This window comes from Nicotiana attenuata, chromosome 1, assembly GCF_001879085.1.
Source record: "Nicotiana attenuata strain UT chromosome 1, NIATTr2, whole genome shotgun sequence".
NCBI classification, from domain to species: domain Eukaryota; kingdom Viridiplantae; phylum Streptophyta; class Magnoliopsida; order Solanales; family Solanaceae; genus Nicotiana; species Nicotiana attenuata.
The window spans coordinates 78,287,383-78,301,695 of record NC_031989.1 but is presented as its reverse complement, the minus strand read 5'-3'; the positions used below and the strand labels follow the sequence as shown (position 1 = coordinate 78,301,695).

General features: G+C 37.8%; 1 protein-coding gene across 1 annotated transcript; it reads right to left on the bottom strand.

The window, feature by feature from the left end:
- On the bottom strand, positions 255-7,865 carry LOC109237591 (polyadenylate-binding protein RBP45-like). The gene is made up of 4 exons (XM_019403909.1): positions 7,809-7,865; positions 7,349-7,645; positions 420-561; positions 255-307 (listed from the first exon to the last, which is right to left on the bottom strand). The coding sequence occupies exons 1-4, from the start codon at positions 7,863-7,865 to the stop codon at positions 255-257; spliced, it is 549 nt and encodes a 182-aa protein (XP_019259454.1).

The following is a 14,313-nucleotide window of genomic DNA, read 5'->3' as shown; positions in this document are numbered from 1 at the left end:
CATCCAGGCCCTTAAATCATAGAGCCTCTCATTCATCCTGCTTGGAGACAAACGGAGTTTTATGAGATTTAATATTTCAACGGTAAGTTTTAAACAGCTAGAATGAAATGATGTGGATAGCTGGGTACTCATCAAGAATTCAAGAGCATAATAGAATGGAAGGAAACGTAATGACACCTGCATGGCCGAGCAAAACAAAAATAGACGTCAGCTCCGCCCAAAGTAAAGCAACAGCATCCTCGAACTATCAACACTTAACCATTGAAGGAATTTATGACAACTAAACAAAAGACAAAAGATCCAAAATCTACAAGCCAAGTGAAGCAAGCAATCAAGCTGCAAGCTGGATACATTTCGCTTAACTTCTGTAAAAGATTACCACATAAAGCAGCACAAGTACCAACTGTGTTGAGACATACCTTGAATCTGACCACCCATACCCTTCTTGTTAGCTGCAGGACCAATCTGCATTGGCCTGGTCGAGCAAAACTGCCCATTCGTCTCTGTCATAGCACGTAACTGCTCACTTTGATCCCCAAATTTAACAAAACCATTGTTGGACTTTAAAGGCATTGGGCTTCAAAGACTTTAAGCATTGGACTTTAAAGTCTAAGAGTGTGAATTGGAAATGGTGGGAAATAAAATGGAGGGAAATGAAAATTTGAATAAAGTGAGCTTTTGGCTTGCACTTTGTCCCTCATTGGTGAGGGACAACTACATTTGTGTGCTTATATATAGAATCACTTCTTAAAGCTCTTAAAATGAGTTGAAGAGAATGAACTCTCGCACCGTCGTCGCTCGGCTCGGCTTCGGCTTCGGCTTCGGCAAATGATCGATAAGATTATTTTTTTTTTGGACAAAATTTATTTAATTAATTATTTAATAATTAATTAAATAGCCAGATCACTGCTGAAGATTCAGAAGGATAGTCTGGCCGCGGTCCTGGCGTGACCGCGCCAAAACACTGATAAGATTATTTTTGGACAAAATTTATTTAATTAATTATTTAATAATTAATTAAATGCCAGATTCAGAAGGATAGTCGGGCCGCGGTCCTGGCGTAACCGCGGTAGGACCGCGCCAGAACACTGCTGCAGATTCAGAAGGCTAGTTTGGCCGCGGTCTTGGCGTAACCGCGGCAGAACGCGTAAACTTCTGAACAGACACCTTTTCCAGAACAAACATCACACCTCCTCCAATAATTGCCTATAAATTCTGAGGCATGGCTTCGTTTTTAAAACACCAAAAACATTACAGAACTTCCTTCTTTCTGAAAATACTGCATTCTAATTCGCAGTCTCTCTCTCTCAAATTCGTAAGTGTGATTTTGCTCCGTTCTTTGAGTTCGTTGGTATCCTGCAGTTTGTATTGCGACTGTTACAGGAAGGTTTATTCCGTTTCATCCTGGGAGGATTTAATCCATTACCTTGGCAACTTGTGAGGGGGTTAAAATTCCTTAAGGACACACAAGCAAATTGTGGACTCGGAATATTTCTTATTCTTTACTGTTTTCCAGTTTCTTTTATTCTTCTAACAGTTTTCTGATTTTGTGTTTTAACACAGTAGCGTTTTACAAGCTTAAGGAAATTCTTATCTAACGTTTCTGTGTTGAAATATATATTATAAACTGTTATCTATATTTTGTATACTGGTTTGGAGACTAAAGCCTTCGTGCTTTCTACTCCAATAATTGTTCTGTCCGGTTTAAAGTATATCAAAACTTTACCGGAATAATAAACGTACGGGTTTGAAGTATATAAAAACTTCACCATTGTTACGTGTTGTATGTTTGGTTTGGTATTCAGTTTGAAGATATTAAAACTTCACTGATTTAACAAAGTTCTGTTTTGTTTCCAACTTTACAGAAAAAATGACGAATGAAAACCAAACTAATGGAAATATTGCGGGAACGGGTGCTACTGTTACGAGTGTTGTTGCCTCGTCAAGCCGTTCAACTCCTGCTCATGCTATGGCACCAGCAGAAAAACCCGAAAAGTTTTCCGGAATCGACTTCAAACGTTGGCAAATGAAGATGCTCTTCTATCTTACTACGTTGAGTTTGCAGCGATTTATCAAGGAGGATCCTCCGGTCCTGGCTGAAGGCACTCCGAATGACGAACGATTTGTTGTAACTGAAGCATGGAAACATTCTAATTTCTTGTGCAAAAACTACATTTTGAGTTGTTTGGAAGATAGCTTGTACAATGTCTATAGTGTCATGGAAACTTCAAAAGCGTTATGGAATGCGCTTGAGAAGAAGTACAAGACTGAGGATGCCTGACTTAAGAAGTTCGTGGCTGCAAGGTTTTTGGATTTCAAGATGATTGACACTAGGTCGGTCATAACTCAAGTCCAAGAATTACAAGTCATTGTGCATGACCTCCTTGCTGAAGGTATGGTCATAAATGAGGCCTTTCAAGTCGCTGCTTTCATTGAGAAGTTACCTCCGTTGTGGAAGGACTTTAAGAACTATCTTAAACACAAGCGGAAGGAACTGACACTAGAAGACTTGATTGTTCATTTGAGGATAGAAGAAGACAACAAAAATGCTGAAAAGAAGTCACGTGGAAGCTCGACAATAATAAGGGCTAACATTGTTGAGGAGGCGCCACAAAATAAGAAGAGAAAGAAGGCTTCTGGACCAAAGAATTACCCAAGCAAGAAAAAGTTCAAGGGTAATTGCCACAACTATGGAAAATCTGGGCATAAGGCCGTGGATTGTCGTGCACCAAAGAATGATAAGAAGAAGAAGAATCAAGCTAACATGGTTGAAAATGCTGAAGAAATGGAGGACTTGTGTGCCATGTTGTCTGAATGCAACTTGGTAGGAAATCCTAAAGAATGGTGGATAGATTCTGGAGCCACCGGCCATGTTTGTGCTAACAAGGAGTTATTTTCTTCTTATGCCCCCGCAGGACCCGATGAGACAATTTTCATGGGGAATTCGTCTACAGCGAAAATTGAAGGAGTTGGCAAGATTGCATTGAAGATGACGTCGGGAAAAATAGTGACTCTAAACCAAGTTCTCCATGTTCCAGAAATTCGCAAGAATCTTGTGTCTATCTCACTTCTTGTCAATAATGGATTCAAATGTATTTTTGTTTCCAATAGTGTTGTACTAAGTAAGAATGATGTGTATGTAGGAAAAGGTTACCTGAATGAGGGCCTTTTTAAGCTAAATGTAATAGCAGTTCCTATCAATAAAGTTGATGCTTCTTCTTACTTACTTGAGTCAAACACTTTATGGCATTCACGCTTAGGTCACGTCAACTTCAAAACATTGCGAAAAATGATAAATTTAGAACTATTGCCAAAATTTGATTGCATTAATTCCAAATGTCAAATATGTGTGGAATCAAAGTATGCTAAGCATCCTTATAAGTCCGTTGAAAGGAATTCAAGTCCTTTAGACTTAATTCACAAAGATATTTGTGACATGAAGTCAACACCATCTCGTGGTGGGAAAAAGTATTTTATTACTTTTATTGACGATAGCACGAGATATTGCTATGTTTATTTACTTAATAGTAAAGATGAGGCAATTGATGCTTTCAAGCAATACAAGAGTGAAGTTGAAACACAACTAAACAAAAAGATCAAAATGATAAGAAGTGATAGGGGTGGCGAATATGAATCTCCTTTTGAAGAAGTGTGTTTGGAAAATGGAATTATTCACCAAACAACTGCCCTTACTCTCCACAATCTAATGGAATTGCTGAGAGAAAGAATCGAACGTTGAAAGAGATGATGAATGCGTTGTTGATAAGTTCTGGTTTACCACAGAACTTGTGGGAGGAAGCTATACTTACAGCTAACCGAATAATCAACCGTGTACCTCATAGTAAAACACAGTCCATTCCCTATGAAAAATGGAAAGGAAGGAAGCCCAGCTTGAAATACTTCAAAGTGTAGGGGTGTTTAGCTAAGGTACAAGTTCCTAAACCTAAGAGGGTTAAGATAGGTCCAAAAACGATTGATTGTGTATTTATTGGATATGTAACCAATAGCAAGGCATATCGTTTTCTGGTTCATAAGTCAGAAAATCCTGAGATTCACGTTAATACGATAATAGAATCAGATAATGCTGAATTCTTTGAAACTATTTATCCGTATAAAAAGGAAAGTGAAGTGACCTACCAAAAGTCAAAACGACCTCGGGAGGAAATAACAGATGGTATGCCTAATGAGGAAAATCCGAGAAGAAGTAAACGTCAACGGACATCTACTTCATTCGGTCCAGATTTTCTGACTTTCCTGCTAGAAAATGAGCCTTGTACCTTCAAGGAAGCAATGTCTTCCTCAGAAGCACAATATTGGAAAGAAGCTGTCAATAGTGAAATAGAATCCATATTGAGCAACCATACCTGGGAATTGGTTGATCTTCCTCCAGGTAACAAAACATTGGGTTCTAAATGGATTTTCAAGAAGAAAATGAAAGACGATGGTACTATTGACAAATACAAAGCAAGACTTGTTGTCAAAGGGTTTAGACAGCGAGAAGGTCTTGACTATTTTGACACATACTCGTCGGTAACAAGAATTACATCCATTCGGATGCTAATAGCGTTAGCCGCCTTGTATGGTCTTCAAATCCATCAAATGGATGTAAAAACAGCCTTCTTAAATGGTGATCTAGAGGAAGAAATTTACATGGACCAACCTGAAAGGTTTGTGGTTCTGGGAAAAGAAAAGAAGGTGTGTCGACTTGTTAAGTCCCTTTATGGACTAAAACAAGCACCCAAGCAATGGCATGCGAAATTTGACCAAACAATGTTGTCAAATGGCTTTAAGATTAAGAATGTGATAAATGTGTTTNGAAATTTGACCAAACAATGTTGTCAAATGGCTTTAAGATTAATGAATGTGATAAATGTGTTTACATTAAGAACGTTCCAAATCATATAGTCATTGTTTGCTTATATGTTGATGATATGCTAATAATGAGTAAAGACATTGCCGAAATTCAAGCTACTAAGCGTATGCTTGCTAGTAAGTTTGATATGAAAAACTTAGGAGTTGCCGATGTAATTCTAGGAATTAAAATCCAGAGGACTCCTTAGGGTCTAGCTTTGTCTCAATCACATTACGTGAAAATGGTACTTGAAAAATTCAAACACTTGGAATTTAGAAGTGGAAGAACTCCAATTGACTTAAATCATCATCTTATAAAGAATAAAGGTGAAAGTACGTCTCAATTGGAGTATGCTTGTGTGTTGGGAAGCTTAATGTACATCATGAACTGTACACGACCTGATATAGCGTGTGCAATAAGTAAACTTAGTCGATTCACAAGTAATCCAAACAAACATCACTGGGTGGCAATGAAACGAGTTCTGGGATATTTGGAATATACCCAAGACTACGCTTTGCACTACAATAAATATCCTGTGGTTATCGAAGGATATGGTGATGCAAATTGGATAACCGGCTCAACAGAAACAAAGTCCACAAGTGGATATGTTTTTACTGTTGGTGGAGGAGCAGTATCTTGGAAGTCTTCCGAACAAACGATCTCGCTCTACAATTCAGAGTTTATAGCTTGATAAAGCCGGTGAAGAAGCTGAATGGCTTCGAAATTTCTTAGAAGACATTCCGTTCTGGCCAAAACCTTTGGCTCCTATTTTCATACATTGCGATAGTGAGGCTGCAATAGGACGGGCAAGGAGCGTTATGTATAACGGAAAGTCTCGTCATATACGACGAAGACATAACACCGTTAGACAACTACTTTCTAGTGGAATTATCACTATTGATTATGTAAGATCAAAGGATAATGTGGCGGATCCGCTTACAAAAGGCTTAACTAGAGAGGGAGTTGAGAAATCATCTAAGGGAATGGGACTATGGCCGAGGACAAGTCAACATGGCGGTAACTCTACCTAGAATTTTGGATGTTCCGAGATCTAGGTTCAAGGAGCTCAAACAAAGTTGTGATTGACCGGTTCAACATTGTCAAAGTAAAATCTTTGGTCCCTTCTCGTGATGAAGACAATGTTCAGTAACAAGGATAGAACTTTACACGTTCTTTAATGATTACCTAAGTTTGATGTGGTATTTATCAAATAGTGTCAATCTAAAGGATTACACGTTTAGGAATCACCTATGTAAGTGTGAAGTGGAAGCTGCTTCAATGAGAATTTTGTAAGGCCAATTCTCTACACACTTATGAAACCAGGCGGTGTTCATGGCTGAAACGAACACAACAATGAGAACCAAAAGACGGTTAAGGGTTGGTTGTGTGACATATGGTTATCTAGGTATACACTAAAGTTCGACGGTTCAAAGATATCAAATCCACCGATTGACCGAGTATATCCGACATATGTTCACTACGGAAAGTTTAAAGGGAAACCTACTTATCCAGATGCGATTAATCCTTACTTGCAAATCACACAGCTTTCATCTATGATCATTCTTGTTACAGCCATTCCCATTCATGTGGGGGATTGTTGGACTTTAAAGGCATTGGGCTTCAAAGACTTTAAGCATTGGGCTTTAAAGTCTAAGAGTGTGAATTGGAAATGGTGGGAAATAAAATGGAGGGAAATGAAAATTTGAATAAAGTGAGCTTTTGACTTGCACTTTGTCCCTCATTGGTGAGGGACAACTACATTTGTGTGCTTATATATAGAATCACTTCTTAAAGCTCTTAAAAGGAGTTGAAGAGAATGAACCCTCGCACCGTCGTCGTCGCTCGCTCGGCTTTGGATTTGGATTTGGATTTGTCAAATGATCGATCGATAAGATTATTTTTGGACAAAATTTATTTAATAATTAACTAAATGTCAGACCACTGCTGAAGATTCAGAAGGATAGTCTGGCCTAGGACCGCGCCAGAACACTGCTGCAGATTCAGAAGGCTAACCGCGGCAGGACGCGTAAACTTCTGAACAGACACCTTTTCCAGAACAAACATCACACCTCTTCCAATAATTGCCTATAAATTCTGAGGCATGGCTTCGTTTTTAAAACACCAAAAACATTACAGAACTTCCTTCTTTCTGAAAATACTACATTCTTATTCGCAGTCTCTCTCTCTCAAATTCGTAAGTGTGATTTTGCTCTGTTCTTTGAGTTCGTTGGTATCCTGCAGTTTGTATTGCCACTGTTGCAGGAAGGTTTATTTCGTTTCATTCTGGGATGATTTAATCCATTACCTTGGCAACTTGTGAGGGGGTTAAAATTCCTTAAGGACGCACAAGCAAATTGTGGACTCGGAATATTTCTTATTCTTTACTGTTTTCCAGTTTCTTTTATTCTTCTAACAGTTTTCTGATTTTATGTTTTTACACAGTAGCGTTTTACAACCATAACCTTTGGTGCGCCTTGTGGCCCTATCTGTTACAACCTTAGCACCCCTCACAGAAGGATAGTTAACCCTAAATGTCTGCTGAAGCATGTAATCAGTGACATCAGCTGCCAAGTCACCAACAAATATTGTATATTCAGGAGCATTATCGGAACGCTTTTCACCGGAGCCAAGAGATGCCCAGTTAAGTCTAAAATTTTGCTCAATATTAGGCATCAAAGTCCCATTATATGCTAGCAGATTCCTCTCTACGGCAGCATGACTATTAAACTCAATAAAGCCATAACCCTTTGACTGTCCAGTTTGCTTGTTACGGATAACTTTAGCATTGACCACCTACGTAAGAGACAAGCAGTTAATATTCTCTAAAAAAAACCTAAAAAGTGAACGGGAAAGAAGACTGTTAATAGTAACACTACTGCTCATACAGTATAACAGGCAAGAAAAAAATAAATAGAGAGGGGAAAAGAGCGCATGTTTTTATTTTGTCTACTCATACAAGCATGCATCTAAATTCAACCATCACACAATCGGTAAGCATAAACAAATTGCACATGGATTTACTTTTTGATAAGGTTGTTTATGGAATGCACATGGATTAACTTTTTCTGATAAGGTTGTGTAGCACATGGATTTACTTTTATAATAAGGTTATTTATGGATTATTAGGACCCTTCTTACAATATGTCAGATGCAGTGAAAACGCATTCACCTTAATCTTTAAAAGAGTCAATACCCATAGTCAACAGAGGCAAGGCAGGTATCAGCAGGTATAACCACCAATTATAAGGTCACAAATTACTGTCGCGCCCCCTTTTTCCTCGCGGAGTCCAGGTTTCGACATTCATAGGGAACAACTAATTTCCTTTTGGGATTTGGGTATGGAATTTGAAGAGTCGCCACCTAACGGATTTAAGGTGTGTTAGGGCACCTAAAGCAAATAACACATAAAACTGGTTTGCATTACCAGAGATCGGGTAAGGGCTCGAAATAACCTTGAGGGGAAGGCGTTAGGCACCCCTCGCGGTCCACAACAGTGGGTCCCGGCCGAACTCAAATTATGTGAATTAGTCTTATAAACAGATAAACCAAATCAGACAAATTGATATTATATTTAAAACAAGGAGTAAAGTGGGGTCCTAGGTTTTTTAGCCTACACGATCACTTCTGTACAATACTTGGTAATCGTCCCCAAGTTGGGGTGCTACACATAGCATTAGTGCACAGGTCATCATATCCTTTACTACCCGATTTTCCTCCCCTTAGTGGTTATATAAGCGATTCTAATTGAACGTACTCTATGCGTGCATTACCCGTCCTTTCCTTATGGCCCTGGAGGTGTTTAGGACCTCTAATTAAGGCAGTTCTAGACTCTCCTAAAGTGCTAAAAAGGAGAAAATCTAAGCGACAAGCAAGAACAAATAGGACATTCACATAAAGGGGCAATTAAAGGCTCACTTTTACCTTCTCACACAAGCAGACAATAGCACGTCTCAAACAGCAAGATTTCAGATATTTCAAAGGATCCTAGAGCAGGATATCTAGATGAGCATGACAAATAGAATATATGCAGCATTGTGTTAAAGCGAGGCAATAGAGACCTAATCAGTTTGCCTACTGATTTTAGGGCTTACTGAATCTAGACAATTCACAAATAACAAAAGCATAGTTTTACAGTTTGCAGGATTTTAGTCGCCCTACAGGCTTGCCTAGGCGTGTATTAGTGATGTCCTATGAACATAGTATCTAGTCATTAATCAGAAGTGCAATAAACTAGTAAACAATTTTAAGCAGGCAGTTTGGTTCATTAGGCCCTATAGGCATGCTATCTAGGTGTAGAAATTGATTTTAAACTTATAGACGTGGTAGCTAAATGCAGAAATTAGTTTTTAGAATCCTATAGACATGGTATCTAAATGCAGCAATTACTTTTAAAATCCTACAGACATGGTATCTAAATGCAGCAATTAGTTTTAAAATCCTACAGATATGGTATTTAAACGCAGCGATTAGTTTTAAAATCCTACAGACATGGTATCTAAATGCAGCAATTAGTTTTAAAATCCTACAGACATGGTATCTAAATGCAGCAATTAGTTTTAAAACCTTATTTGCTGTTGATACCCAATTTTTCCCTATATATTTTTAAATATGCAAAATAGCATATATATGCACATATAAGCACGCACAAGGTTTTTTATAATTTTTTCCATAATTTTGAGAGTTTAAATTGATTTATTTTCTCCCCTTTTATTCATAAAATCCCCAATAATTATTTCCAAAACTATTGTTATGATGATTTTGTTCATTTGATTTCTATACTTCTACCAAAATGTAATTAATATAATTTTATGCATTTTTGATAATCACAATTGGTATTTTTCGAGCTAAATTGCAATGTTAGCCATTTTAATGTATAATTATATTTTATATACGTAAAATTGGTCCATATATTTTTAAATGTTAATTATATATTTTAAATCATTTTGGTATAGAAAGATTATTTTCAAAAACTATTTTATTATTTATTAAATTAAAATAGGGAAAATTGGCTATTTAAATCATAGCCAAATTTGGCTTTCAATTTTAGCCTAGTTGAACCCACTCCTAGCCCAATTTCCTACCCAATTAATCCGACCCAGACCCTATAAACTCCTACCCAAACCCGGAACCCATCTACCCGGCCTAATCCTGACCGTTGATCTGGTCAACGGTCCAAACGAGCCCTTTCCTTTTTTAATCCTATAGACCACTAACCCTATCTCATTTCTTAGACTCCGCCGCCCTCAAACTCTCTCATATCCTCTCTTCTCTCAACCTAACCCTAATCCCCTTCAATCGCCGCCTTCTTCTCCGGCCATCTCCGACAACCACCTTTCAACCCCAAGCCTCCATGGTTTCTCCATCGCCTTGCTCATCATCTCTGAGGCCTTCAAGGGCCCTGGGCCATGCCAATATGGATCTAGGATTTCTGTTTCTGTGTTCATGGCTTCTCCGATGTGATTTTGGATAAAATCACACCATATTTGTTACGATCTTTGAAGTTTATAGCAGGTTCTTCCATTTCTATCTGGGTTTCCTTTAAAACCCTAACTTTGTTTGAACCTCTTAGATCTGGGCTATTTTTAACGATTTAAGTCTGTTCCTTTCTATGTTTTACACTATTCTCAAACTTCTTTTGAAAATCATCAACTTTAAGCCGTTTTTACTTTCTTTAAAGTTAGGGTTTCTCCGAGTTCTTCTGCACTCATTCAAACTGATTTTTCTTTATGTTTAAACCTTTACCTTGCATATCTTGACTGATCCTATGTTCTTACTGCTTTTTCAACTCGCCTCTGTTAAAAGCCCTAATTTTTTTTAGATCTTCTTTGTCTTGGTTCTGTGTGTTAACTTGACTACTTGATTCTTGTTAAGCTTTCGTGGTTACCATGCTTCGAATGTGTTTTACCGAGTCCCTAGCCTACTTATATCACTTCTGTGTGATTATGTTCATCTTGTTTGTTCATCTCTTGCCTCTTTCTGTCGATATTGCTGACCTTGCATGTTTGCTACGTCTGTTTGATCTTCTCTATTTATATGTTGAAGTACAGAATCATGACTCCCTCTTGATTGATTCTAATTTCCTTAGTTGATGGTTTAATTGAAAGATTTTCTTTTAAAACCCTAAAATTCTACTCGTTTGTTTAAATTGACTGGTTCCATTACCTTATTTCCTGTAGTACTTTATTTTTACTGAATCATTTCTTAATTGGAGTTTTCTGAACTTAGTCCTAATTGACTACTCTATGCTTACTGAACTTTGATTCTTTCCTTATTAATCATGTACTGATCCTTTTTGCCTTATATACTGGTTCTTACGTTTGAATTAAGTCCCTTAACTTAAGGGAGTGCTTCCTCGATTTTCTAATTGATTGATTCTGAGTTCCTCAATTATTAGGCTACTATGATTCTTTCCTTATTTTACTCCCTATTTTCAACTATAAATACTCTAGTATTTCACTAACACAGACACGAACACTTGGGTTCAAAAACTATCTCTCATACTTTAAAAAATCACTGCTCTCTCTCTTGTGCTATTTGATATTGCTAGCCGGCTGCAAGCCAAGGCTAACCATTTGTGCTCTCCTGTTCTTTTCATTCTGCTTACTCTGCTCTTCACTGGTATGTCCTAGTTTCAATTTAAAGTTCCAACAACAACATGATTCTCTTATTGTTTTAGTTCTTCTTGTTTCTGGTTTGCTTCTATTTGTGGTTCTGTTGTGAAACTTGTAGTTAAGAACACATTACTAGCATGTTATCATGTCTTCCCCCTTCCCTTTAGATTAGTATATTCCCTTTATGTGTGTTTCTGAGCAGGTCCTACCAGTTGTCTCTTACTTGTTGTATATTTACCATACTATATCCCATGGATCCCAAATCCCTATCACCCCTCTATGTGGAAGTGTTCTTCATGCCTAGTTTTGTGACTATGCTAGTGTCAGCTGTTTCTGAGCATGTTTGAACCAGTCCTAGACCTTGATGGGTTCTGTGTTTGCAACCAATTGTTCTATGTGTCCCAAACCCCTTGACCCCTGTGTGTGACTCTTGAATTTACTTGGTTCTGTAAACTAACTGTGTTTGGACTCTGTTAACTATTCCAATCTCTTCTTTTTTTAAAATAATCTCTACTGAATTGCTTTCAAGAAAGGCTTTTGTTAATCACAGTTTCTTACTAAAACCTTTTCAACTTGTGTCCATCACTTCTCACTCTACTCCTAGTCAATAAGTTTTGCCCCCTCTAGTATGTTTACTGCCTTGGGATCCTTTGAGAACCCTCTGAACTCTGGCATACTAAGGCTGGCCTTTCCACACTGCACTTGTTCAATTCTTGGTTGCTATGTCTAGGTGTAAGCACTGCCCAGGATCCTTGAGATCCTTAGGGAACTTTGATGCACCTAGACTATGATTTTGTCTATGGAACTGAGGCATATGAGACCATTGGAGGCATTGGGAAACCTGGGCCTTATTGAAGGCTCCCTATAGAATAGCTTCTTGATTTTCTGTTTTCATTTATGTAATTCATTCATTGGTCTGTAATAATTTGTAAACAGATATTAGGGTATTTATTAAAAAGGGTGGATAGATACATATTTTCTGGGGTAATACGGGTAGAAATCCTGCTCTTAGGACTTTACTTTTTCAAGTCTGTTTGTTCTAAATAGAAAACATGCTCTTAGGACTTTACTCTTTGAATCCGATTGCTTTGCCAAATAGAAATCATGTCCATAGGACTTCACCTTTAAATTTGTTTACTCGTCAAGTAGAAACCATGTCTATAAGGTTTTACATTCTGTCATGTTTCAGAAACCATGCATATAGGTTCCAAGAAATCATGTCTTAAAATCAGTTTAATAATAGATACCATGCCTATAGGACTTAATTCAGATATAGTTATAAGGAGTGTTTACGTATGTTGCCACATTAGCAAATCGACTAAAATCAGTAATACACCTAGATATCATGCCTATAGGGAATTCTACTCGCAATTCTGTCTGATTTAGTCTAATAAGTCACTTGGTCACGCCTGGTTCGTTTTAAATTGGTCTTATTAAGTACTAAGCACTTTGTGTAATAAGTTCCTCAAAACTGCCCAATCTCATTAGATATCATGCCTATAAGTATTAACGGAGCCTATTTCAAAAATCTATTTGTTCCTGCATTAATATAGATGTTAGTATCCTGCGTATAGGCAAGCCTCTAGGGCGTTTTCAAAATTGCATTCTCTGAAACTGTCTCTATCGCTTAACGTTTTCTGATCCTAAAAGTCTTTAAAAGGAGTCCTTAGGCGACTGCTAGGGTACAATTTCTGAACCTAAAAAAGGGTTTGTTTGTTTCTGCATATTCACTTAGATATCCTACTTTAGGACGTTGTCTAATGAAAGACCTTAACTGTGCTTGAGTCGTGCTACTTATGTGTTTGATTGGGGAGGAAACTCTGAGCCTTTTAAATTGCTCCCATTATGTGTGAAAGTCCTATATGTTTTTTGACTGTCGCCTTAGAATTTTGCCTTTTAAAACTTTAGGGGTACGTCTAGAACCACCTATAGGCAGAGGTCCTAACTCCCTCCAGGACCATTAAGAAGGGACAGGTGGCAGCACGCAACAGGAATCATTGACCAAACACTCGCGTTGCATGACTAATAAGGGGATGGGAAAGGTAGATATGGATATGATGACCGGTGCACTAATGCCACGCGTAGCCCCTTTCCAATGAGTGATTACCGGGCATTGTACTGATGTGATCCTATAGGATAACCAACCTAGGACCCCTCTTTACCAAACCCTTTCTTTAAAACTTTGTTTTACAACTTGTTCAAAACTTTATCTTACAACCTGTTTAAAATGCAAGATTAATTTTAAATCCTATAGGCATGGTATCTAGAATGCACATAAGCAAACATCGCAGCAAACTTACAAGTATGGTATCTAAATAAACAAACATTGCAATAACCTATAGGCATGGTATCTAGAATGCGGGACTGATTTTAAATCCTATAGGCATAGTATCTACCCTTTCTCAACAAAATATATATAAGAATCCCTCCCAGTTTTACTAATATCCCCAATATATGTTTACAAAGAAATTATCATTACAAACCAACATAAATAATGAATTAAAGAAATGAAACTGTTAGAACAATAGGGAGCCTGAATAGGCCCAAATAGTAAACCTGAAGAATCAGGGCTTAAGCCAAGTATGAACATGCCAATGCTCTCATAATGCACCCAATAGTATCCTGGTATGTCAAAGTTCCCAAGGGCCTCAGGGGACCCCGGGCAATGCTCACACCAGAAAACTTTCAAAGCAACCTTTTTGTGAGCAAGTGTGGAAAGCCAGCCCCAATGTGTCAAAGTTTAGAGGAGCCTCATGGACTCCTAGGCAATGCTCACACTGGAGGGGCAAGACCCTAAGTGTTCTAAGAGTAGGAGTTGAAATCATAAGATAGTTTTAAGAAAATAATTTT

Bases quoted from the DNA above. Each gene is read 5' to 3' on its own strand.
- LOC109237591 (XM_019403909.1), bottom strand. From the start codon at position 7,865: ATGTGCAATTTGTTTATGCTTACCGATTGTGTGATGGTTGAATTTAGA. The intron at 562-7,348 runs GTTGTAACAGAT...ATGCCTTTAAAG, and splicing joins CTTCTGTGAGGGGTGCTAAG to TCCAACAATGGTTTTGTTAA. The intron at 308-419 runs GTATGTCTCAAC...CTTGGCTTGTAG, and splicing joins TATGGGTGGTCAGATTCAAG to ATTTTGGATCTTTTGTCTTT.